The sequence below is a fragment of the Chelonia mydas genome, chromosome 2, assembly GCF_015237465.2.
Source record: "Chelonia mydas isolate rCheMyd1 chromosome 2, rCheMyd1.pri.v2, whole genome shotgun sequence".
Lineage (NCBI taxonomy): Eukaryota > Metazoa > Chordata > Testudines > Cheloniidae > Chelonia > Chelonia mydas.
Genome location: NC_057850.1, coordinates 80,175,782 through 80,203,277, shown reverse-complemented (window position 1 = coordinate 80,203,277; position 27,496 = coordinate 80,175,782). Strand labels below are relative to the sequence as shown.

Sequence of the window (27,496 nt, the reverse complement as noted above, 5' to 3'; positions counted from 1 at the left end):
GAATCTCCCGCAATTCAGCAAAGAAATTGTTTCTCCGAAAACAGGCTCTTTTTCTCCACAAGAAATCCTCCTTCCATATACACAACCAAAATAAAGCAATGCATTGAAACTCAAAGCACCGAACCCGCGCTCTCAACAAACTATTACACCCCATATTTTATCCCCAATCATGCAAACTGTTCGCTTCCCACTCACCTTGCCCGGAAAAAAAAACCCTTCTACCCAAGATAAACACTCTCTATCAGCAGGTTTTTTAATTGTGTCTGTCGGAACGAATAGTTTCTGATGGCTACAGGGAGGGAGACATGCTTCATCTAGCCCCTTGCTACAGATGACTCTCTTTCTGTACAAACTGATGATGACAGATATCCAGCTGATAACCTCTGGGGAACGAAGTTATTTTAATTTCCAGTCACTTTCCTGCTAAGTACCATATCAGTTTGTACACAGCTGAGATAAGAGAAAGAATAAGAAAGAAACAGACTAAAAATGTAGCCATAATGGCTGGAGTGGACGGAGTGAGTTCTCATATCCTGTCTTTGACTTTACCTGAGTCCTCCTCCAACAAGTCGAGGATAGCTTTGATTTTACCAGAAAAAGCCTGGGGACGTTTTGATGGCTATTCACCTGATTTCTTAATGTGAACGTAAGGCAAACAGCGTGTGGCTCATACAAAAAGATACAGGGGCCGATTCGGTATGACCTAGGTGAAGTTCAGTCTATAGAACATCATGGCCCTTGGCTCTTTAAAAGTAATTTCCCGCAACCTGCGAAAAAAGATTACGGGAAGGGAAACTGATCGGTGAAATGGGTTTTTAGTGAAAACAAAGCCTGACCCCTCACCTGGTAAAGGCAACTCCCATCTTTTCATATGCGGGGTATTTATATACCTCCCTACTGTACGTACCACTCCATGCATCTGATGAAGTGGGTTCTAGCCCACCAAAGTTTATGCCCAAATAAATTTGTTAATCTCTAAGGTGCCACAAGGACTCCTCCTTGTTTTTGCTGATACAGACTAACACAGCTACCCCTCTGAAACCTTCTCTATTTCTGTTCAGGGAGAAGAGAGCGATGGATGGATACTTAGCTAGACAGAATAATCTTGGGGGGAAATATAATTGGGCAAAGGGGTTTTGATGGTGCCCCAGCTTGCCGTTCTATCAGCATGCAACTTTTGGATTAGTCGCTGATCCCCTTTTGTAAGCATTTGCCTGACACGGATATCTCTGAAAAGTGGTTTCTGATCTCTATCTCCCCCCGCATTCAGCGCGCGTCCCTTTGTGCCTGCGCTGCCCCTCACGCCAGCGCTGGGAGCAGCGGTGCGTCTGTCCTGTGACTAGCGCTGGGACTGGCACCCCTCCGGAGCGCAGTGTTTGTTTAGGGCTCACTGAATCCAATCAGGACGTGCTGGCTGCAGTTTTCCGGCAGGGCTGTGAGAGGCGCCTCCTCTCTCCTTTTTATACCATGAGCCGCTCGCAGTAGCCGCTGGACTCGAGTTTGCCGCTCTCCTCTCTCCTCGCTCACTGGATTAAAGCCTGCTGAGACCAAAGCAAGGAAGCCAATGCGAAGCAATCACGAGAGGTTTGCTTACTGATTTTGTTTCTTCTTGTACCTCTTGATTTAAAACACGATCCGGGCTCGCTGAGGGTTCTGCTGGTGCACGAGGAGTTGCTCTGGACAGACTTCTGATCCCTTTGCCTGGAAGCCTTATCTACCCGCCCCTTATCTCCTAGTTATCTTGCAAAGGGAGAGACGTATTTTGTGCCTGTTTGCAAGGGGGGTTTGTGTGTTGGGACTGATATTCATGTGGTTATCTTAAGAGCCCCGAGGTGGTTTGGGAAGCTCAGAGAAGGAAACTTGCGCGTCCACTTTTGTTGCTTGAGCGGCTGACACTTCCCCCTTCTCCAAACTCTCTCTGTCGCTTTCTACCCCTCTCCTCCAAGGACTTGGCACTGGGCTGGGCTGGGGGTGTGTGTGGCCTGTTTAATACGCTCGCGGTGTGATCTCCGCCGGGGGGCCCAGCTGGTCTGACGTGCAGCAGTTTGAGTTTGTTGATTGTGGATCGGTGCCATTTCCAAGGTGTGCTATAGTGGGTTTGGACTTGCAACTCCACAAGCCCGGAGTAAGTGGCGCAGGCTGGCACCAGCTTCCTCCGAAAGGTACATGCCCCTCGCCCTTAGCAGATCGCCTCTCCTGGGTGGGCTTTGCGCACCCCGTCCCTTTTGCGACCTTTTGTCTGAAACAAACAAAACCGAGGGAAAGACACGGATTGATGGAACGCCGTGGGTCTGTTTCCCCAGAGCCATAGAGAACCTGCCCCGTGCCATTGCTAATCGCTTTCCCCGTGGAAGGAATTCAGATGACTCACGCATCGGAAAACAAGGAAGGGGCGCGTGGGTAGCCGACAATAAACGGGGCTCTCCCCTTCCCCTCGCGTTTTCGATCTGCCACCCAAGATAAGGTGGGGACGCACAGCCTGGTGCCCTGCTCCCTGCCTGCTCTACCTATTGCTGGGGGCAGCTGAGCCCGGGCCGCTGGCGCGCCCTGCGAGGAGGCTGCGGGGTTGGGGTGGGACGCACGCGGGGCTGGGGGCTGCGGGGTGTTAATGACCTTTGCCGGCTGATCCTTATTCTGCCCGGGAGCCAGACAACGCCGCCCAGGCGACAGGAGCTATTAGAGGGTCCCCCCGCCCAGCGGGTCTCAGCAAAGAGGGAGAGGCTGGGGTCTGTTTGCTAACTGGATTTTTTCTTCTCTTTTGTGCCCCCCCCGGCTCCCCCCCACTCCCCCCCATCCCCTCCCCAGAGGCTAGACGGGGACCTGGATGGCCCTGACTGACGGCGGCTGGTGCGTGGTGAAGCGGTGCGGCGCGGACGCTGGCGACTCCTCCTGCCCCTTCCCCGCCAGGGAGCCGGGCCCCTCTCCGCCCTCTCCGGCCTCTTCCTCCTGCTGCTCCCCGGGCGAGCGCGGCTCCTCCAAGACTCCGCAGCACGAGCCCGAAGGGACCCGGCCTCCTCCCGCCGCCGAGGGCAGGTCCCTGCTCGCCCCCTACGTGCACTTCGGAGCCCCCCACGCGCCCAGCCTGCCCAGCTGGGAGGACATCCTGCTCTTCACGGATTTAGACCAGACCAACAAGCTGCTCTGGTCCAGCCGCGGCTCCAAGCTGAGCCCCTTCGGCGCCGAGCAGCCCGAGGAGATGTACCAGACCCTGGCGATCTCGGCCAGCCAAGGGCCCCCGGCCCCTTACGATGGATCTGCCGGCAGCTTCATGCACTCCACGGCCAGCTCCCCGGTCTACGTGCCCACCACCCGCGTGGGCTCCATGCTGCCCAGCCTCCCCTACCTCCAAGGCAGCGGGGCCGCCCAGCCCAGCCACCCGGGCAGCAGCCACTCGGTGTGGCCCCAGCCGGCCTCGGAGAGCCCCTCGTACAGCAACGGCAGCGGCTCGCACCCCTCGGGCCGCTTCCCTTACTCCCCCAGCCCGCCCATGGCCAACGGGGCCTCCCGAGAGCCGGGGGGCTACAGCAACAGCCTCAATGCCAGGGACCAGTACAGCCCGCTGGGCAGGCCTCTGAACGGATCTTACCCCGGCCACTACCCCTCCTATGTGGGACCCCAGCTCACCCCGGCCTGGCCCACGGGACCTTTTGAGAACTCCATGCTGCACTGTCTGCAAAGCCGAGCCACCCCGATCCCGGTGCGGGCTCCCAGCTCAGGTAAGAGCGCCCAGGCCCCGCCACGGGCTTGGGTCCGGGTGAAGGGCCGGCCAGGCTCTCGAGGGCTACAACAGGAGCGAAATAACCCGAGGGAGCGCGAGAGAGGATTTCCCCGCCAGGGGAGGGGAGCCGGGGCGGCATTTTTTGTCTGTGGCCAGCCTGTGTTTTCTGCTGCAAGGCTGGGAGCTGTGGTCGCGGAGAGGGGAGGAAGTGACAGGGAAGCAGATGGCACTGAAGTATAATTATTAGTCCTTATTTGTGTATCCTCTGAGGAGGAGGTCGGTGTCTTTGGAGAAAATGAGAAGATCCTGGGGCGTGGGGTTTGTGGGTTTTTTAAAGGGGAGGATAAAGGTGCCAGGAGGAGCCGTTGTATTAGCACAAACACAGTCTTTGAATGAATATGCATAAAGTTTGCTGAATAGGAATCCTAAAAGGCCGCGGACCTTCAGGTGTCTTTTGGAATAAGTTTTCTCTCCTGAGTTGTGTGCAGGGACAGCGGTTTGGAAGGGATCAGTGGAAGTATTTTGAGACCCCCCATTCTTCTGGCGTTTTTGAATAGTGTGGCTTTGGTGATAATGGCAGGCAGGGGGCCGGTAATACAAAAGTATCTTTTGGAATAAACGTTACTGCCTTGCTTTTTGTATTTTTTTTTTAAATGGCACCAATTAGAAGTATTTTCATCGGCGTTTTAAGCCTGGTCTTTTTTTTTTTTTTTTTTTGAAAGAAAAGAAAAGAACTGGTTAATGTAAGTCACTTCCAGATGTCTCTTTATTGTATATTCGTGCTTCCCCGTATTAACATAATCCGATTAAGAAATAGTGAAAAATGCAGTGTAAATCACATCTTCTATTCGAAATAAACGATTCAGGCACATTACGGAGACTCGGTCAATGGATTTTTGTGATTTCCAAAGGCAAATCCGAAGCCAGTTAGTGTTAGCAATTTTTAAATTAAAATCAATGGGAATTTCTGTTTTAAAACCGCTGGCACAGTCAAGCTCCCAGTGGCGGAATGTACGGATGGAAGCGTCTTTTTAGCAAAAGAAATTATGCGCGTCATTAAATTAACTGTGGGGTTGAAGACTGAGTTACTTTGCGATGATTTTTGGTTATTGCAATCTCTTCAATTTCTTTCAGTCGGAATATAATTTTGCGCTTGCGTTTGCCTGTCACTCTACTAATAAATATTTTATGCATATGGATTCAGTACAATTTTCCTTCTAAACAACAGAAGGAACCACCTAAAAATCTTTTCATCGCTCGATAAACAATCCTTCTCCAGTCCCCCAATGCAACATATTTGATTTAGGCATTTTAAGTCCCACTCTCGTGTTTACTAACGTGACACAGAGAATGAAGATGATTAATTTTTTAGAGATAGCAGTGAAAGAGCAAAGCAAAGCAGAAAACCCTCCTCCTCTCATGCAACACGAACGTTGAGTGTCAGGACTTTCAAAGTTAAAGTGTAAAACACGGTGATAACCGGCCTGGATCAAACCCGCAAGGAAGCAATCATATCATCTGCCTAAGGAGAGGGTTATGGGAATGGAAATGCTCATAGACGAGTGAGGGCGGAGGGGAAAAGGCTCATGGATAGGTTTGAAGAGGAAGGAAGGAATGGGCAACCCTAAACAGAAAGAGGTTAAGGAAGAAGGGTTAGATCTGCAAGGAAGGGCGAGCGGACACATTTCTGTCCCTGGATCTCTTTCTGGATCACTGATTCTCCTTCGAAAATACCAGATGTACTTTCCTTATGTATTCTTCAAGAAACTGCTTTGATTCTTGTTTCGTTTACACAATGTTAAAACGATTAAGTCGGTAGTATATCCCTTTTTGGTCCCTACAACCTTGTCTTTGGAAAAGCGGTGATAATATTACATGGAGTGTAATATGTTTAATTCCTGATTTAAAACGGCCGGGAAAGTAGCTCAGCTAATTTCACGGGGTACAATTTAATGTTTCTAACGGTATTCCCCTATAAACTTTCCTGAAGATCAGTTTTGTGACCAAAAAGGTGTGGGCATGTGCAAGACGGGGGGAGGCATTGGCTGCTGGAGATACAGTCTTCAGAGCGGGGTTAATGTCTTCTTGTGAAGGAAATAAGAGACTGTAGGCAAGATCCAGACTAGGAACAATCAAAGTGTGTGTGCATCCGAACTACAAAGCGCAGGTGTCCTGTCAGTCACCAGACCTCAACATCTCTTTCTTCTCCCCTCCTCCCCCAATCAGGTTTAGACTAAATTCAGAGTAGCATGTGAATGCAATCTGTTTATAATGTTTGTGGGCGAGGTGATATCTTTTATTTATTGGACCACTTCTGTTGGTGAGAGAGACAAGCTTTCCAGCTTACACAGAGTTGTCCTTCAAGTCTGGGTAAGGATAAACTCTGGGTAAGCTCCAAAGCGTGTCTCTCTCACCAACAGACTTGGCCCAATAAAAGATATAACCTCACCCACTTTGTCTCTCTAATATCCTGGGAACAACACGGCTACAACTACACAGCATATATTTGTGTGAGAAATATTATCTCAGCACAAATAACCTTCTGTATGGTTTCCCCATCAACTAGTTTATTTAAGAAGATGTCAAGGTCTAGTATATGCTTGATATAACATTAAAATAGAAGCAAATAAACCGATTAGAGTCCTCCACAAATTGAGGTTCTCTTATGCTATCCATTCTTAGAGTTCCAGCCCCCAGCTTTAACTCAGAAACATCCCCATTGGCTTGGGCCTGTAATATTATTATAATTATGGCACTTAAAGTTCTGGGTGCTTGCTGTATAATACAATAACCATAAACGGATATCACAAATAAAATGTACAATATCTACTATAGATTTGTGTAGGTCTCCTAATATTTCCATGAAGGCTCTTTTATTCCCGGGTGGGAACTCAAAGGAGAGAAATGCCTCTGTTGGAGAGGAAAATAATGGATTCGGGGAGATTTGCACAAAGTTAAAAAAAAAAAAAAAAAAAAACCTTAAACCCCACTACCGATACCATCACATCACTTCGGACTAATGATAAAAAGTTTTCTGTTTCTGCAAGTTAGACTCCCGCATTTAAAATGGATCCAATTATAAACGTTTTATCAAATAAAAAGATCAGCGCTCAGAACACATGCAGTGTGTGTAATCAAGCTCTTTGTTTAAATGTAAGGCAAAGAGTATCGTGGAATTCTCATAATTTAACGGAAACAGAATTCTCATAAATAATACAATGACAGAATTCTCATAACTTTACTTGTAAGAGTTTCTAAGCTTTTACTGAACAATTAAAGCTATATTCTTTTATTATAATTATAAATATATCTAGCATGGATTAAGGAAAAACTATTCTAAAGGCTAGAGATATATTACCTCCATAGAATTTCTTTCCATAGGTATGAAGGTAACATTTTAAAGTAAACAATTGGAAAAAATAACTGTTTAACTCCAGTGTCCTTGAAGCCTTAAGCATTTTACTGATTACTGTATTCAATGGCAGCTTTTAGTGCAAAGATTAATAAATCTTAGTGATGTGTTAAGAGTTACAAGCTGACAGTGTAATTTGAACTGTGGTCTCTGGACTCTGCCATGTTCTGATCTCATTTGAACTTGTAATTTTTGTAAATGAAGGGAGGAGAAAAATTTGCCGGGAGGGGGACCAGGGAGGGGGAAATACAATTTCTTTCTAGGCGAAGTACGTTTAGTATAATCAAACAGTTATATCAAACCCTTATTTGACATTTACAAGATCTCTTTCACTTTAGGGAACACAAAGCTAATATGTGAAACATAAAAGAGTAACCTCAAGACGAACAAAGTCAGGTAGAACAGGGCATTAAAAGGAGCGAGAATCAATTATGAAGCTACACTTCTGCAACAATGGCTTCCTCTTCTCTTAAACTAAGAAAGTGATATAGAAGTAAAACATTTTAAATTATCTCTGTATAATATATGCGTGTGTGTATACACACACACACACACACACACAATTATATAAATCAATATATATATATAATTGATTTATATATATATATATTTGTGTGTATATATATATACACACACACATATATTGTACAGAGATAATTTAAAATGTTTTAATATATATAAATTGTTCTCTATCTTTAAAATATGGAGAGATGAATCAGATAAAAGAAAGGGTTCCACAGGAGGAAATGTTTGGTTGTTATAGTTGGGATTTATTTATTTATTGCCTAACATGTGTATCTTTATTAACTGTTTAGTAATTAATAGATCCCTGTGATAAAATGTTAGGTATTTTTCCACTTAGTATATTTCTTAATAATGAGATTTAGTTTCTCTCCCTCACACACAACACTAATCGTTGTCTCAACTACAGATTTAGTAAAATCCAGTTAGCAAAGACTTTTTTTATATTGAAGTTTTAATAAGTTGTAAAGCATTTTTTTCAGTAAGACTCTAAAACGATCAAACACTTGCTCAGTCGTGAGTGAGAATTATTTGACAAAACTAACTTCACTTCCAATTTACTATGATTACAGTTAGACTCCCAAGTGGACTTTGGAAGGTGGATATTTTGGCAACGAACAAATTGGTTTTGAACACCAATCTCTGCCCTGTGTAAATGCCTTTTAATTTATTGCTTCTTTCTATACAATAAATAAATAATTTAAATAAACACCGCGAGCAATTCTGATTGAAAATAGATTCTGTTCAATATAGGCAATATACTAAAGGTTGGTAAAATTCTGAGATCCGAATAATTCTGCCAGACTAAACGAAAATTGGTAAATATCGCGCTGTGTGATTTTCAGTTTCAAATGTTCACAATTGCATCTTTAACTGACCCAACCGCCCTGTCCTGCGGGTTTTCACTATGGCAAAATTCTCGTTGTGATCAATCTGCGAAGGATCGGGCCGTAGGGGGGGAAAAAAAGTCCCACCCCGTGGGTTGTTAACACGATTCTTTTTTTACTGTGTGGCATTTTGGTCACGCTCTCTCACGAGAGGAACATTTGTATCAAGGCCATGCGGGTTGAAAACATCATCAGGCGGTGTTTTAAACAGCGCTGACCTCAGTGGTGAGAGATTCAGAGTCGTGCCTGCAGCTGCGTTGTGGCCGGAGGAGCTAAGGGCTGGAGACTGGGGGGGGGTGCCAAGACCGCGAGAGAGCCCCCGGGGACAGATGGTAAACGGGTCACTTTGATTCGTCTGCCCAAGGCGCATTTTGCTGCCACAGGAGAGCCGTGACCTGAGCGTGTGCTAGGCTCCGAAGAGCAAATGACGACGCAGGTTGGGGAGGGGGGGCGCGGCCGGGGTATCTCGGTTCAGCCGGGCCTTGCACGACTTCGCTTTAAAATGGCTCTGATGAGGATGAGTCAAAGGGAGGAAGCCGAGGGCAAAGCTCGCTGGGGCTGGGCAAGTTTCCTGCCGCCGTCTTGTTGCGCAATGCCCCCAGCCCTCCCCGCAGAGCCAGCGATCTCTGCCCGCTGATTTCAGCTCGCTCCCCGGGGTCTGACAGCAGGGGATGGTTGCATTGTTAACTCGCCTTCCTTTGACTGTGTCCCCCTCCTAGACCTGCTGGAAGATCTGTCCGAGAGCCGGGAATGTGTGAACTGCGGCTCCATTCAGACCCCTCTGTGGAGAAGGGACGGCACCGGCAACTATCTGTGCAACGCCTGCGGGCTGTACACCAAAATGAACGGCCTAAGCAGGCCCCTCATCAAACCCCAGAAGAGAGTGGTGAGTGAGTGAGCGCCAGGCACAGACGGCTGGGAGCCAGCCCCATTCCACATTCCAGCCCCCCCCCCCTCAGAAACTGGAGTCACACCTTTTGAGTGTGAACGGCTGCTGACGTCATAAGCCTTCAAATACCAACCCCCTGTTCCTAGGGCTTGAGCCTGCAGTCCTAGCTCCCACAATTTGCCCTTTAGCTCCCTCTGCCCACTCACACAGTCCCTGATCCTGCCAGGAATGTAGGGCTCAGTCCTGTTCCCACTGAACTCAGTAGCAAGACCCCCCCATTGACCTAACTATGCAGCCACAGGCCTTCAGTGCCCACAGCTTTCATTGGAGTCAGTGGGAGCCCACGGTGCTTAGCACCTGGTAGGCTCAGGGTGACCCTGTCCTGACCGGCAGAAAATGAGTTCAACACAGTGGAAAAGCCCCTTTAACGTGGGTGAAGTGGCAGACTAACCTGTGAGAAGATGTGTTAGCCTTAGCCGGTTATGCTGGCTAGGTTCCCCCTATGCAGCCCTCTTGCTGTCCTTCTAGTGCTTCAGTCCAGCGTTGCTGCCTGGCTCATCTTTAGGTCATAATTATGTTGGAGCATAAACAGGGGAAATAAGAGTTCTCCCTTTGGGTGTTTTTTTAAAATTGATAAACCCCCATCAAAGAAGCAAAGCAGATGTTTAAAAATACACACTGAAAATACTGGAAGTTTCAGTTTTTCGCAGTGTTGAAAATTGTTTGTCCAGGGGGCTAGAAATTCCTAAAGATCTACCTTGTTTGTGAAGAGCTCATTTCTCTGGATCTCTGGGATTTTTGTTTATATAATTCAAGGAAAACCAATTGCTTAAATAAGATAAAAGCCTTTGTTTTTTTGTTTTATGCCTAAAAATGAACCATAATTTGTCAAAAACGCACATTGAAACCCCGGGGGGAACAAACACTACAGACCAGAACCCCATCTTATAATTCAGCACTGGCACTGAAGAGGGAAGGAGAAAATGGAACAAGAGGGAACTGCAGACAGGTTTTAATAAATCTGTGTTGAGGACAGAAAAGAAAGAGAATTCTCCTTTTGATAATTGCCATTAATGGGATAGTTATAATAAGTGATGTTGACATAATCCAAACCAGGGCTTGGACCCCCAGTGTCTGAAGACAGTGTGACAAACTGATCTAGCTTCAAGACCCCTTCAATCACCCCAGCTGTTGCAGTTCCTTCATATTTCTATTGTATAAAAAGAAATGCCATTCTTTGTTAAACAACAATTCTATCACCATCCACTACAACATTTTCTGTAACTGGAAAAAAAACATACCTGACAAGCTTTTAAAAGCCACATTTTCTTCATCATGTCAACATTCATCTAGTGAAATGCCTGCTCTTAAGCCAAATAATTCATTAAAAGCAAAAGTTAATTACTGTTGAATGCTCAATTTCTTAACTGGTTTCAGAGTAATAGCCGTGTTAGTGTATTCGCAAAAAGAAAAGGAGTACTTCTGGCACCTTAGAGACTAACCAATTTATTTGAGCTCACGAAAGCTCATGCTCAAATAAATTGGTTAGTCTCTAAGGTGCCAGAAGTACTCCTTTTCTTTTTGCGAATTTCTTAACTGGTTATTTAGCAAATTTCATTAAGTAAGACTAATTAGCAGGAAAAATGCAGCACATGGGGTCAGATCCTCAGCTGGTGTAAATGATCATAGCTTTCCTAACTTTAAGGTCATGGAACAGATATACTCCAGCTGAGGATCTGGTCCATGGTGTTCCTGGTTTTCACTTTTGTGTGTGTGTGTGTGTGTGTGTGTGTGTGCATTGCAGCAATTTCAATCTGACACCTCAATGAAACAAAAGTTTTACAGTGTTCTATGAAAAATATAGTCATAATCTATTCCAAATACATACAACCAAATTATATATTATGTATGATTGTATATTCATACATCTGTAAGTATATATAAAAAAATGGTTTGAAGATGATAAGCATGTTTTGGCCCTTGTCCTACTATTACTGAAGTCAGTGGTAAAGCTCCTGCAGCAGGAAAGCCAAGATTTTTTTCCATTTTAGTGCCAAAACTTTTTGAAAGTTAAATAGTTTTTTAGATAAATTAGATTTTACTACAACAGCGATGCAGAAAATTATAGAAAACTTTCAATATAAAATATATTGAAACTTATGCTAATTTTCATGCAAACAAAAATAAAAGAAAAACAAAAAAATTGTGATAAGATCCAACTATGTAAATTTTAGAAAATGCAGCATATACACTGGGGCCAAATCCTGTTCACGTTACACACACACAAAACTCTCTTGATTTCAACAGTCATTTTGCTTTAGGAAGGTAAGCAGAATTTGGAAGCAGTGTGTATCTTTCATTTTCTTTTATTAATTAATACGACAAATTCTGTTTCAGTACTAATTATTTGTTACAGTACATTCCGTATTGCCTTAAATTGGTACCGACTGAAACCACAGCTTGCTGATTATCTTCAGTATGCAATCAGTAATGACTTTTAGATTCAAAGTTCCCAGTCAAAGCAATTATATTTAATTTATAATTCTCTTTACAACTGTGATGTAAAGTTACAGCTCACTACTTAGTTACACAAATGGATAGAATTCAAGAGACTTGACTATAGCTCTGAAAAGTACTTATCATTCTGAAAACATTCTTTTGTGTTTTCTGTGTGGCAGGTGTGGTATCAAAGGTCTCCAGATATTTCGAGCAAACCAACAGTAAATGATACAAATGGAAAGGGCCCAAGAAATTAGTTTTTGTTGTGGACTCTTTCTTTATGGTCATGATGGGCTGAATGCAGTGCACTGAAACTGACTGCTCCATGCAAATCTTTTCAGCCTGCAAACATAGCTAGTCCCAGATTTTTTGACATTGCAATACTTTGTAAAATAACAGATTTATGATGTAGCTGGAATTCCTTGCTTGTGATGAATGTGAAAGAGAGCGCTTGTTACAGGAACTTTTATAACCCATTCACCTTCATTTCACATATTTATGAGGACTGGCTTCACTTATGATATATAGTCTGCAGTCATAAAGCTCTTTGTTATATGGTATTTTCTGATATAAGGTTGCTTCATCTTGGCTCCAAACTCCACTGAAGAGTGTCATAAATGGCTTGTTTATAATATGGACCTTGCTGTCGCACACCAATTTACTGACTTCCTAGAACATTCACACAGAGAGAGAGAGCACTGTTCTGTAAAGCATGTTCCTGAAGTATGTTGTTTTTCACTTGGTGATAAATATGTTTTTACAAAAATGACACTGTTTGTTGTACATATTAAGTCCCTTTGATATCTGTTCCATATTCCTTTTCCATGTCAAAACAAAAGTTTGCAGCTGTCAGCCCTTCAGGTGAAGTTCAGCTTGTGAAAATTGAGCTGTCTTTTTGCTTTAAACAGAATCCCTGCCATACTGGAATGTTCATTTTTCACTGCTGATGTAGGAAGGTCATTAAAAGAAGCTGATTTTTCTCAAACCAATTTAAGGCAATGCTTAAAAAGTAGGCAATTTAAGGCAACACAAAAAAGTGCTGTGTCAAAACGATTACTTTACAGTAGCACATTGTGAAAAGGGAGAGTGCTCCACTGTGCGCTGCCCCGTTTTCATTTGGATGGAAATCTGTTGAAATCCTTTCATATCCAACCTATCAGAGGAAGTGATGATATCCCATGGTCTGGACACACAACTGGGTGATCAGAAACGCCTGAGTTCTAATTTTGCCTCTCCAGAATTGGGAAAATCACATTACCTCTTTGCATAAGTTTCCTTGTTTATAAAATGAGGATAATAATACACACACTCTGGGATGGGTGGAGGGCTTAATTAGATTAGGTTGTGAAGCAGCTTACAGAAGCTGAATGTTGTCATACTGACTTTGTATTACACATAGCTTTGGTAAACCACTTACCAGTCTATTCCTCTCTCCAGCTGTTAAGTGGCAAACTACACTTGTTTATATTTGTTTGTTTATGTTTTTGTTTACTTGTGCTTGTCCCCTAGCCTTCTTCGAGACGGCTTGGTTTGTCTTGTGCCAACTGTCACACCACAACCACAACCCTGTGGCGTAGGAATGCAGAGGGCGAGCCAGTATGCAATGCCTGTGGCCTTTATATGAAACTTCACGGGGTAGGCAGCTATTTCAGTCCACATTTGATTCCTGTTTCGTAAGGACCCAATCCTCATATGGAACATCCATTGACTTCAGTGTGCTGAGCACTAACAGGGGCAGGCTCCACGGGCTTGAGTCTATGCTCATTGAAGACAATAGCAAAGCTCCCTTTGACTTTAATGTTGCAGGATCGGAGCCTAAATGAGGCTATCTTAAAGATTCTGTAAATGTATGTTAAATTGAAGAATAAGAAAAAAATTATTCAGAATGGCACTTGTTAGTAAATTGTTGGTTATACTTTTTCAGCAAATGTAGAAAAATAATGGTGTAAGAAAATAACTGTACTGTGAATATAATGGAATCCATTTAGCTCTAGACTCTGGGAAATCTTGTGACTAAAGTTATGCACATGTATAAGTCTTTGAAGGATTGGGATTTTAGAATTTATCAATACTTTGTCCAGCATTTTAAAAAAAGAAATTAGGTGATGGTTATAAAACATGATCATATCATGTACATTAATTGATTATATTTTCCAAAGCTATTTTTAATTGGGTAAGTGATATTAATTTTGAATACATATTTTCTGTTTCAAAGGTATGTTATTTGTGCCTTTAATGACCCAGACTCCAAAGCAGCTATTTATGCATTTTCTTGGTATAAAAATAAGCTTGAATATGATGCATTAGTTCACATGGATAAATACTTAAAAAGAATATATATTACGTTTTAAAGACCCATCCTACAAGCACTTAGGTCAAGGCCTGTTCATGCACAACTGGAGTCAGTAGGAACAGGATTGGGCCCTTCATGTGTATCTATTTTCCAGGATCAGCCTCTAAGTCCTTAGGATCCAGTCCTGTTGTCCTTACTTAGGAAAATCTCTGGCTGAAGTATATGAGAGTTTTGCCTAAGTAAAAACTTCAGGCTTTTTGGAATCACTGCTAGAACAGTGGAAAAATTAGGTATTTTTTGGAAAGTAGAGTCTATATAATCATAAAAATGCTTTAAAGTGTTGATTTCAATTGATTTAGTTGGTAGCACCATTTGATCTTACGTTAAAATTTGGTTTCTGCTGAGTGCTGTACATGAAAAACTTTATGATCTGTGTTCATTCTCCCCACCTCCCCCCCCCACAGGTTCCTCGGCCTCTTGCCATGAAAAAAGAAGGAATTCAGACTAGAAAGCGAAAACCAAAGAACATAAATAAGTCAAAGACATGTTCTGGTAAATATTGTAAGACAGGATATTTGGATGTAAGGATTTTGTCATTCTGGAAAATATTTGTTTCTAATCACAGTTACTGCTGTTGCAGGTAACAATAATAATGCAGTTCCTATGACTCCAACATCCACGTCTTCTACTAACTCAGACGATTGTAGCAAAAATGCTTCCCCTAGCACACAAACTACAGCCTCGGGGGTAAGTGATAAAATAGTATCTTTATTTGTAAGCAAGCTGATCGCTGTACAATATGTTATCTCAGCTTTTATCTTATCTAACAGTACAATAATCTAAATAAACTTTTCAGTTTTGTTAGCTGATACAGGAGCAAGATTTTCTGAGGAAATTACATATAAATGTAAACAAAACGACAAGCTGGAGTACTTTACAGACCTCTTAATTAAGATCTATATAAATTTTATGATTAAATCAACCAAAGCTTACACAAAAACATTTTGTTTTGAAGAGTTTAAATGGTTTTATCTTAAAACTGTTTTTTTTAGACATAATAGCAATGCACGGCATTGTGACAACATCAATAACATTAGTGCACATAACACAAATTCCTTGAATGCTGGCCAACGTGCATGTATAATTCAAAGCACCACCCATCTCATCTTTTCCAAAAGTTATTTAAAAATGTGTGCATGCATTACACACACACAACTCCCTCCCCCAAGTGTAATTTAAACTCCCACTAAAAGCAACAAAACTCAGTCCTGAGGTCTGTGTACAGGCAAGATGAATTGAGATGTGCAGTTAGGGCCTGATCCAAAGCCCACGGAAATCAATGGAAAGATTCCCACTGGGAGTGGAGGCTGTTCCGTACTTCACAGGACTGAGCCCAGGAGGTCCACTGAACAATATCTTGTTTATTTCAAACTCTTATTTTCATCTACACACCACACCTTCTTACCACCCCTCAGATCAGCATTTGGGATAATACATACTATAGTTAAAGTTGAAAAGTAGTTTAATTTATAACCTCTTTTATTTATCTACACCTCCCCCCACACACACACACCGTTGCAGTCTTCTATATTCTTCATTTACTATATCATTTACTTTAAAAGATACCCTTAGCATGGCTTTCACTGTTCCTTTATTACTAAAAAGAAACTTGTTTATCATAACTCTTTTTTGGTATGTTTCCCGATCCAAATTCCTTTCCGTGGTTTCTTTCCTGAAATATGCAGTTTCACCGTAAACAAAACAAAAACAAAAACAAGTTTTGTTGTTTGTGGACTTATTTACAACAATCCTGCTCAGAGATGCTGGACTTTTGTATCTGATGCCAGCAAGCGATGTTATTAAAAGGCTGTATGTGACACGAAAGAATTCAGAGAGTTCAAACAATAAATAAAATACATTAAAGGAAGGGAAATTTGAAACTAAAACATAGGTCTAAAATGGAAAATGATTGGGTTTCAGGCTCCCTCTGTGCCCTCCCCTCTCCCAAACATTTGATAGGAAAATCCACTTAGATCTAAATTCACCACTAACTTCAGTGGCATTGGATGAGACCTAAACCAGTAATAACGGCAAGTAATCTCCCACTTGTCCATTTTGAACCATGAATGCACATTATAAGAATTGAATCTGTGAAGAAGTTGGAATAATGGCATGTACTATATATACCCATGTCCACGCACTTGATCTTATAACCTTGTTTGCTTTAGGCAGTCAATAATTAACATGTGAAAGGAACAGGAGAGGCAAGAAGATGCAAGCAGAAGGTCATGGTCTTTAAGGCTTGATCCTGCTGCCATTGAAGTCATGGGGCGCTTCACCATTAACTTTAGTGGAAGTAAGCTCGGTCTCTGTGTCTGAATCACGGGAGTTGGTGAGCATGCTCAGGACCTATTGAAGGCAATGGGAATTAAGGGCATTCAGCATCTCAGAGCAATGGAACCTAAATCTGATCACATGTAAAAAAAATTTATATTAATGCCAAACCTCTTTCTCCCTCTCCACCCATTCAGATATTTTTTTCATGAGAATTTAGAGCTGATGGATTGATGGCCATTCTCTATTTATTATTAGAACAGGTACAGCCCAGACATTAGCAGTGCAAGCTTCTCCCTGCTGATCTACCTGTATCAGCTGGAAGAACTGCTCATAGGGATGACTCCATGCCTATTTAGTCCTCGGCTTTTCTAGCAAAAATGTTGTCATTTAGGGCCAACTGTGCTTTTGGTGTTTTTGTAATGTGGACACTTGTTCACTGGGAATTATAATGAACTATATATTGTAACAAACTCATTCCATGTCGCTCACTGTATTGACACGTTTTTGACTGCCCTACTTCTTGAGGAGCAGAAAAATGCTAAATTGACAAAAAAGAACCAAAATACATTAGGGAAAAATATATGAAGTTTTAGAAACTATTGCCTGAAATTCACAGAAATGTTATTGCTAAATGAATCATTTAGAGAAAATGAATTCCTTTGCTGGTACAAAAGTAATTTGTTATGCTTTTGCAAGGCTGCCAAAAGAGTTCCTAGCAATGTGGAAATCTAATGGGAATGAAATTCAGCAGAATTTGTTTTAGCAAGATTCATTTTCAGCCCTACCTTTTCCGTTTCCTTTAAAAGTAAAATAATGGGGGAGGTGGGTGGAGGGAGAAGGTACTTATCCTCTGAAAGGCAGTTACTCAACTGAGCAGCTTTGAAACTGCACATTTCATACAGGGAATTTTACTGGCTGCCAGCCTTGAGAAAAGACGATGGCTTAAATGTTGATTTTATGCCCCTAGTTGAAGAAGTTAAAAAAATTAAAACATATGATTGATTAATAGCAATGGGCATGAATTATAATATTTGGATCCAGCTCCAGACTTAGACCATCTCAATGTTTGGAAGTGTTTGCATCTGAGCTTTTGGGATGACCATTATAAAGATGGGGGTTCTTTGCAAAATTCACATCTGGATCTAGGGATTTTAGTTTGGGCCCATTTCTGTGTATAAGTACTGAGTTTTCTCCATTGTTAATATGGACCAGCACCATTTACAGGCTATATGAAGTTGCTTTATATCCTTATAAAAGAATATTTGAAACTTTCAAAACATACTGCCTCTATATCTTGAGACACATCATCCCACTGATGCCCCCCCTTAAGTGCACAGAGGAGAAAACTGCACACAACAATATGCTGAAATAAACTAATATAAAATGCATATGCTCTAGTCCACACCCTTCTGTAGATGTGCAGAGGCTGCAGTGGGCATGGTTGCCAGCAGTATTCCATTACCCCATTAGGACAAAACACAGTGTAAAGACTGTTACAAAGTCTGCTCTTTATGGCAATAGAGATATGGCAATGGAGTCTCCATGAGCCAGAGCTGATGTCAGTGAGGATACAGCAACAATGAGGGAATTCTCCCTTCAGTAAAGCGTTGGGCCTATATAAGAGCTGAAAGAGGCCCTGAACTCTGTGGCAAGAGGAGACACTACAGCACCTGGCCTTGGGATTGCTATGGCCATTGTGTCTTGGGCATAAAATATGGCACACTCATATAGCAAGTTGTCTGGATGATGTAAATCCACATCAGAGCACAGCAGCCAGGGCCCCACTTCTCCTGTTGCCGTTTGTGCAATGAATAGGAATCTTGATATGCCAGTGGGAACCAATGTGCACCACAAATGGTGCCTTGTAAAGCAGCCTGGATCGTGTCTAGAAGTGCTGTCCTTTACATCTGTTTTTTTACTTTGGGCCAGTAGAGACCACATAGGGGAGCTTCTTCTGCCTACTTATGCTCCCTGTGGAATAGATATGATCATCCTTTTTGCAGCATGCCAGTACTTTGTGCGTCCAGTGTCCATGAGGAGCACCTGGGCTTGCTTTCACGGGGACCATGATGGTGCTCTACATTTTGTTGCAGCTTATGCTCCTGGACAGCACTTCCACTCTTTTGAAGTTCAGCCCGCATCATGGGTGGACAGAGACTGACTGGGTCCTTTGTCTATGTTGTCCTGGTCATGATAAATTTTAAGCATAGCAGGCCAGTTATTGCCCTCACTTACACCCATACAGCCCAAGCAATATCCTGGAACTGAAAAGCTCATTCCTGTTTATCTGGTAACTGAGTGGGTGTATGTAGATATATGTGTCCATTAATGCATAACAGTGCAATTATGTGAGTCTGTGCAGCAAAAAAATGGAGTCAATGCCGTGTAATTTAAAATCTTAAGAACATTTTTGTTTGTTTGGTTTTGTTTATTAATGAGCGGAAACGAACACAAAATTTTTCTCAGAAGGGCCATACAAATAAATATTGTGATAGTCTAATGTCGGGCCTCGTCCTGCAGTCCTTGTGGAGGAAAAACTCCCATTGATTTCACTTGTAATTTTGCTTTTAGAAGGATTTCAGGATTGGGTCCTTAGAGTGACAATAGCATGGACAGCAGTCTTGCCAGGCTGGAATATTGGCTGTCTTTTGGAAATTAGTGACATATTAACCATAGATTTATTTTGGTATAATATAAAGGAGAGATTAGAGTAAATGTAAACTTACACATTTCTAGTATAAGCAAAAGGAGTAATTACACCAGCATTAAAAATATAATTCTACATAGTGGCAATGTCACAGAATCAACAGAATTCCATTTTTGTTATATTCATACTTATTTTTAAGTCAATCATTGTTAAGACAAGATTACAGCAGAAAAGGAAACAATAGTATTCAGAAGAATAATATTCAGAGAACGTGCTATGGATAGGCAGGATCACAGGAGAGCCACGGACACTGGAAAATTAAGGGAACCCCCAACGTTTACCAAATCAGGTTTTGTGTAACAAAGAACTTTTGTAAGCGTGCTTTGAATAAATAAAGGTTATCACTGAAGCTGAGCCAAGCCAGGGCAATGAAACAGGATGCACATCATTTATCAGTAGAGACTGGCTTACTATAGATCTAGCCATAAACCAGTAACACCTAGAATTGATATAGCACTTTAGATCTTTAAAGCCCTGTGAAAGTATTAACTAAGGGGCAGCTCATGGCTCGTGGTTAATCCCTGCTCCCCCTCCCCAAATCTCCTCCACAGCCTCTTTGCATCTCCACTGCCAGCATGGGGGCAGGGAGATAATAGGCTGCATCTCTAGTATTCTCTCCATCACCACAATGCAGATTGGTAGGAAGTGGATTGAAAGACGCAGGGAGCGGGTGGAAGCTTGACTCTGTCCCCTGATATTATGGCCTTCACAGCTGAGTCTGTGCCTGGGGTTAGTAATCTGCCACTGGTTTCAGGGCCAGTATTAATAGTTGGTTACTTCCCCCTGGAACAAGTGGGAGCAGGGAAGGAATTCTGCCTCTCTTAGTCGGCAAGGCTGCCTCTCACAAGATAAAACTGGCAGCAGATTTTTAGGCTTTAGTGTAAAAAATGTATGTAGTGGTGTCTGTCTGTGTCTTACATTGTTGGGGAGAACTATAAGCGCAATGCCAGTTAGGCAGAGGATTCACTACAACTTTGGGATCCCACCCTGACACTTCAAATTCCTTGATCTTCCTTCTCCAACTCTTCCAGCCTGACTCTATTCAGTTTCTGCCTCTTGGACACAGTCTCACACTCTCTCTCTGTGCCATGGCTGCTCTGAATTTGTCCCCAAAGACCTACACATGGGGTGGAATTCACATGGATAACTTAGGCTGAGCATTGCAGTACCCAACGTTTAGGTGTCCTGCTGCCAAGTGGAATTCTCTACCCTGAATTAGGTGCCCAGGCTTCCTATACAAGACATGGGGAGAGTTAGGTGTCTGAAAAGGGGATTCAAAAAAGGCAGCTCGCTGGGCAGGGAGCTGTCTAAGCTAGCCAGTAGGAAATGCCAAGGAGAGGGAGTCATCTAAGCACCACCTCTCCGAGCAACTTAGGAGTCACACTTTGGATCCTCTCCTGGAGTCAAACACCTAAGCCAGGTCAGCTCTGTCTCCCGTGGTTAGAGCACATGGTCAGGATATAGAAGACCCGGTTTCAGATCCCTGCCTGATGTGAAGCAGGGATTTGACCCCAGGCCTCCTGCCTCCTTGGTCTATGGCAAAGGTTCCCATAATTTTTTTGCTGCACCGACCTTTGGAGATTCATGCCCCATGCACACTCAGTCTGTACAGGGGAAAGGCCCAAAGGGGGGGACTTGGATAGTGGTGAGGTCAGAGAGGCCCAGGAGGTGGGGGAGAGGGGAAAATCCCCATGTGACTAGTGAGCTGCAGGGTGCCTCCCCTGCGGAGGGGGATCAGCTGCTAGGGCCAAGGGGAGGGCCCTGTGGGGAAAGCATGGATCTCCTGGGGTCAGTTTTGGGCAAGGGCTACTTAGCCTAAGGGTAGCTTCTTAGCCCCATAGGGTGAGGGGGAGACCAGAGCCACGGAGTATGAGGGGATTCTAGTTCAGTGGGCAGCAGATCCAACCTCAGGCACCCCCCTACCTAACCACACTCGCCCTGGCAGCAGCAGATCTCCCTGGTCTCCCACCACCCGGCAGAGCTACCACCTCCCTCCCCAGGCCCTGCTCCCCAGAGCAGCTCCCCCCTGGCTGGCCTGTCACCCCCCAGCAGAGACCCTGTATCCGTCATGCCCTGACCCCTGCTTCCCCAGCAGAGCCCTCCCCTTGCCAGTCCCCCTCCCCCACACTCAGAGCTGTGCTGTGCCCAGTGTCAGAAGTGGGGCCGCCCAGGATGCCCTGGAGGATGGGGCAGCAGGCCCTGCCCACAGCCCAACCCACAGGAAGATGCTGGAGTCCGGGGACCAGCCTTCTCCTACTCCCCACCCCCACCCCAAGGCACTCTCATCCCCAGCAGAGAAATGGGTTGAAATAATCCACAATAATACATTAATAATTAATGTAATAATAATACAATAATACAGTTCGGGGACTTATAGCAGAGATGTTTAATCATGAGCAGACCTGCGTAACCTAATGATTCAGCCATGGGCATTTCACCACGTAAAGATTATTTTCCATGTCTCACTTTAGGAACTCCCCAAATTGAATTTGTCATGCCATTAACTCCGAGTGGTTTCTAAACTAAGCTGCCCTGCCCATCCCCCTCCCTCCCACACCTTTTCTCCTCCCCCACTTCATGCTGGCTCATTTTAGGAGCTGGACCCAGTCTGGGTCAGGCACTGATATGCAGCCTTCAAGCCGGAAGTGCCTCCGCATTCTCTGGTATCTGCGGGAGCGTTAACAGATAAGCCACAAATGGGAACACAAAACAGATCTCTCTGCTCCACCCTTGTAGAATTGAATCAGGGAAAGAGTGAATTACTTTTTCCAGACAAGGAAAAAGCAGGTGAGCTCTTTACCCGAAGGAATAATAGCAGCAGGGAGAGGTGAATGGGAACCTTTCACACTAATTTCTAGTGTACACAATCTTTGCAAAACTTGTTCAAATTTGAAAATATTGTTTTCCTGTAGTTTAAACTCTTTCCTCCCAGGGAGGGTGAATGTATTTTTAAAAATGTCTTTCTGGTTAAAGAGGAACCTGTGTTATATATTATAGATATAAAAGCCTCTTCCCAAAGTGTAGGCTGCTCCAAGACCATTAAAGCAGGACAAATACAAGGAAAGTCCTGGGGAAGGAGAGGAGACACCCATGGATCTGACAGCACACCACCAAAGGAAAACATTATCTTTCTTTTAAATTTTATATATTGAACTTACTTGTCCTTTATTTATCAGGGCAGTGGGCTTCCACCCTGCGCTAGCTAATCTCCAGGCCATTTAGCATTCTGCTGAGATTACCAATAAAGAGGCCAATTAGACTAGTTGCTTTTTGTGATGTTCACTTCAAATTGGAATGAGAGCATCAAACTCTTTTCAGATGGGCCACTGACCAGGCATCAGTTAGTAAACTTTGATCACTAATGACAGAACTGGATTTGAATCACCAACCTAGAGGGGAAAGGCTCTGTGATCCAAATCTTGCCAGACTCACTCAGTTTTTTACTTAAGCAAAACTCCCAAAGATTACAATGCGCATTTTGACTGGGTGCAGTCAAATTGGTTATATTCCATAACCAATAACATAAGCTCTCTGCTACCACAAGAGACTTGAAGTAAGAATGACAAGGTGGTTGAGGTAATATCTGTTATTGGACCAACTTCTGTTGGTGAGAGAGACAAGCTTACATGGAGCTTTTCTTCAGGTAAGTGCTGTGTAAGCTCAAAAGCTTGTCTCTCTCACCACCAGATGTTGATCCAATAAAAGGTTATTCCCTCAGCCACCTTGTCTCTCTAATATCCTGGGAGCAACATGGCTACCTCAACACTGCAACAACAATTGAAGTAAGGATAGCAGCAGCCATAGTTGCTATCATTCATTTCTTGCACACCCAAACTCCTATTGAAATCAGTGGGTTTTGCAAATGGTATTATTATTATTATGTGAAAAGGCAGTGCAGCATTCAAACAAATTATTAGCGCTGACGGAAAATTTTCATACAAAACATTTTTTCCATCGGAAAATGACATTTCTCTGAGGTTGAAACTTTTCACGGGAATGTGTCAATTTCAATGACATTTTGGTTAGAAAAAAAATTGTGAGGAAGCATGTTGATAATGTCCAAACATTCTATTTTGACATCTGAAATGGAAGCTTTATTGGTTTGAAATGACGTTTTGCTTCAAAAATGATCATATATTACAATTTTTTAAGAAAATGAAACATTCTGATTTAATCAAAATGAAATGTTTTGATTGACCTGAAATAACTTTTTTAAAAAAACTTTTGGTTCACAGAAAATTTCAAAATTTGGAGCTTTTTGTTTTGATTTTGAAATATTGGAATTTTCCACTGAACAGAATTTCTGGTTTCTGATCAGCTCTGCAAATTATCCGTAAATGTCTTTTCAGGGGGGCACGGGATTCTGATGTAAATAAAACATTGTGAAACATTTGAATGATGCTAGGGTTAATGGACCTTTTAAGAATGGACTTAATTTCAGGAGTAGCAATAAATCTGCATCATAAAGTGCACTGTTTTTGATCAGATAACATTTATATCACCCTACAAATATTTATAACAGTAATATAATTTTGTTTTACTGAATAGCAGTATAATATCTAATAAATAAAACATAAAGATAGCAGGAGAGATAAGCATACTGTCTTGTGTTACCTATATAACTGGTTGGTGGTCAAAGTCAGATCTTCTGAATTATTTTTTATTAACATGGATACTTTCTGAAGTACTTCCAGAGACAATTCTTCTTCAGATTACACCAATGGACCCTCACTAAGTTTCAAGAGCTCTGCTGAGGGGGAAACTGGACCCCAGTTTACCACAGGCAGAAAATATCAGCTGACCACAAATATCTCTTTCAATGGAAAAAGAAATTTAACCTGGAGCAAATTTGTCTCTACTGGTGGATATTGCCACCTTTCACCATTAAGACTCACAAAGCATTGTGGGAAGCCGCCCTTGAACAAAAGTGGAAATTTCCATAAACATTTAGGCGAGTCTCTGCTTTTTATGTATGAGAACTGCTAGTTTGGCGCCGCTCCAGGTGAAGATCTGAGAGATGGGCCTGAGGGAGGTTTTCCTTTTGTGTGAAATGATTGGATTAAATATGTGTACTTTCCACTTAAATAATGGGCAGGCTATTTCCACAGTCACACTGTCAGCTATTCCCTTTTATAGGAATTTGGTCCGACAAGTATCCATTTACAAGCAAATTAAGATTTTAAAGTCAATTTATCCAAGAGTTAATTTCTCATGAAGTCAGCTCTTAAACATTTCCTTTATTAGGTGAAATGTTGCCTCTTTCTCTATCTGGCACTGAAGTTTTCCTTTTCAGCAGATCTCCTAGGTCACATGGAAAAAGTGGATTGTTTTTATCTTTGGAACTCTCAGCTTCTCTGTTAAAATAAATGGACTATTATTAGATTTCAGAGTCACATTCACCAAACCTTCCCTGTGGTTTGTCTCACTGATTTAGATCTTTGTAGGTTGCAGTGGATAGGAAGGTTGTAACAAATCCATGCCCACTGAGAACTTTGTGGTTCAAGCTCAACATAACCAATCCAAAGTTTATGGTGACAGCAAGGATGGAGCTAAGACCGTCTTGGTTCGAAAGCATAGGCCTCTGCCACTTGAGATAAACATGAATCTTTGCTAGCTGTCAGCAGTATGGGGATGATGTCATACATTTGAGTGGTTCTGGCCGAGACTGTGAGAAGTGACTAATTATTTTGGCTACCTCTGTTTTTGGGTGCCCACTTTTTGAGGCATCTAAAATGAGTTTAATTTTCAGAAAGTTCTGAATACCCACTTGGTGAAAGTCAGGCCACTTAAGTTGTCTCAAACTAGGCACCCCAAAATGTAGGCACCCGAAATCAGTAGCCATTTTTGAAAATCTTGACCCATGATTCCAGTAGGGGGCACTAGAGCACACCCACCCACGCACTAGCACATTACAATCTAATCATACTAATTTCCATTTCTTTCGGCTTGTCCAGCTCTCCCTTTTTCTGGTAGATTATTTCCATCTTTTGAAAGATAATCATGTAATATTTCCCAAATACTGATAGCTCTTGAGGTGGGACGATGCCAACAGAAGGGTCCGTTATATACTGGGGAGAATGCGCTGGCTGTCCTGATGGGTTTTTTTTTCAATCAGAGGTTTTGAGGTACAAGAGCGGCAGAATGGGGTCAAATCCTGATCCTTCATACAAAGGCCAAGCAAATCGGCTCTGCTTGGAGTCTGGTGCACCCAGGGGACAATAACATTTCTGCAGAATTCTTGGCTTTAGAAGCGTTGCACATAGAACACTTACTTCTAGTAGCTTTCATGGAGCTCTGGCTCCATTTTTCACAAAGGCAAATTCTTTTCAGCTCTCCAGACTCCCGATTTGTTTAATTGATAGGACTGAGTTAAAGCACACTTATGTTTTTTTTTCCTGTTCTCCAGGCGGGTTCTTCAGTGATGTCTGGCCAAGGAGAGAGCACCAGCCCTGAAGGCAGCACACTCAAGTATTCAGGTCAAGAAGGGCTGTACACAGGAGTCAGCCTGACCTCCACAGCTGAAGTTACAGCATCGGTGAGACAGGATTCCTGGTGTGCCCTAGCTTTAGCATGATTCAGAGAAGATGAATCTGGATACCTGCACTGGGCTGCAGCCTTTAGACGTCCACACTTGTTTTTGTTTTGTTCTGTTTTATCAGGAAGTCTGAGCAGCAGGGAGAGTGCTGGCTAGAACATTCCTCTGATGTTGTTTTTGTGCCTTAATGATAGAGGTGTTTTTTCCAAAGAGGTTCTGCCTTAGCATCCAGCTCCTCATCTATGCAAGAAAAACAAGGGAAAGCGAATCTCTCCCAGGGTAAAATGAATACAGCCAAAAAGAGCACCCTAGAGCTTTTGTTAGGTTCCAGAAATACATCTTCAAGAAATCCAGCAATGCTGCCTTTTTGATTGTATGTTTGTTTTCACTCTCTCACTTCTCCAAAAAATTTGATTGGTGTAGTCATCTTTTGGGAGGGAGATAAGGGAAGCCTTTGATGATAAGGGATAGTGAGATAAATTTAAGAAACCGCTAATGTGCGTATTGCTTGTGCCAATGCACACATCTTGAACTAAACCTTTGATGCCCTCTCACAGGTCAGTTCTCTTGTTAGCACTGTCCGTATCCAGTATGCCTCCATTACTCTGTCATTTTCCTGCATCAGAGTTCAAGTACACCCATGGAGGAAATCACAATGTTTGGTACAAGTCTCTCAAGGTCGAGTCCGTTAATGAGATCTTTTGTTTAAAAATATTTACTCACTTTGCAAGACTGCATTATAACTTTTAATGTACACTGTGACTGAGGTTTATGAAAGTTAATATTTTGTGACTGAACTCTATATAGTCAGTCAGAATTTGTAAACAGGGTAGCAATCAGATATTTTTCTTCCATATATAAAATAATTTTTTTAAAAAAAAGAAGTGCAATTTGCGTTGCAGCAATCAGTGTTAAATCATTTGCATAAGATTTAACAACAGTTTTTATATGAATGAATGAATGTAAACATTTTAACTTAATGGTACGTAAATAATTTAAAAGAAAAAAGTTAACTAGGCATCCTTATGCTTTTTTTTTTATTGCAGCAAAAACATCCCACTTTCTGTATTTCCAGTTGTTAAAACACAGTTTTCAAGAACAAACCTTCTCTCAGGAAAAACACCCTTATCCATTTACTCATAAGTTTTGTGCAGAAAAGCAAACGCATCCCCAGTGTTTTGCCATTGAATAAGTATGTGCTGGAAAGATACAAATTGCAATGAAACGTTACTACCTAACTGATACATATGTAAATACTCCATAAGATATTGAGGCATCTTTAAGATTTAGGATGCAATCTGTATAGTGTGACTGACCCATAGTTAGGTTGGTTTACATTGTTTTTTAAATGGGATGTCATTTGGAAAGTTGTTCTTTCATCAGAGCTTTACAAATAAAAGGGTATTGTTTTTTTCTGTACAATGAGACTTCTCCTTTGTTTCACTCTGGTATATTACAAAATATTTAGCAGTATTAAAAGCTATAGAAATGTGTATGATGCAGCTGCAGTGTTTGAAGAACTCAGTGATGTCTTCTTATTTAGCTATCTAATCTAGCTGTCTAATCATTCTGTCTATTACGTATAGAATATATACAATTTCTATAGCTCCTATCACCGTAATACCCAGTAGACCAGTAATACCCCAATGTAAAAACAGGGAGATATACCTGATGAAAAATCGGTAAGATTGAACCCC

At 42.5% G+C, this 27,496-nt stretch overlaps 1 protein-coding gene across 4 annotated transcripts; it reads left to right on the top strand.

The window, feature by feature from the left end:
* The first annotated feature begins 1,466 nt into the window (after window positions 1–1,466).
* Window positions 1,467–27,292, top strand: GATA6 (GATA binding protein 6). 4 transcript variants are annotated; one of them, XM_007057005.4, is made up of 7 exons: window positions 1,467–1,584; window positions 2,806–3,716; window positions 9,259–9,425; window positions 13,437–13,562; window positions 14,685–14,772; window positions 14,861–14,967; window positions 25,671–27,292. In XM_007057005.4, exons 2-7 carry the CDS (start codon window positions 2,825–2,827, stop codon window positions 25,836–25,838), a joined length of 1,548 nt encoding a protein of 515 aa, XP_007057067.3. In that variant the 5' UTR covers window positions 1,467–1,584; window positions 2,806–2,824; the 3' UTR covers window positions 25,839–27,292. The 4 variants fall into 4 exon arrangements, with proteins under 4 accessions (XP_007057067.3, XP_043395694.1, XP_043395693.1 ...); XM_043539759.1 differs by having other exon boundaries at window positions 1,492–2,162; XM_043539758.1 differs by lacking the exon at window positions 1,467–1,584 and adding an exon at window positions 2,229–2,396.
* Window positions 27,293–27,496: the final 204 nt, after the last annotated feature.

Coding starts and splice junctions, on each gene's coding strand:
- GATA6 (XM_007057005.4), top strand. CDS start 2,825: ATGGCCCTGACTGACGGCGGCTGGTGCGTGGTGAAGCGGTGCGGCGCG. Junction 13,563..14,684: donor TTTATATGAAACTTCACGGG/GTAGGCAGCTAT, acceptor CCCCCCCCACAG/GTTCCTCGGCCTCTTGCCAT. Junction 14,773..14,860: donor TAAGTCAAAGACATGTTCTG/GTAAATATTGTA, acceptor CTGCTGTTGCAG/GTAACAATAATAATGCAGTT.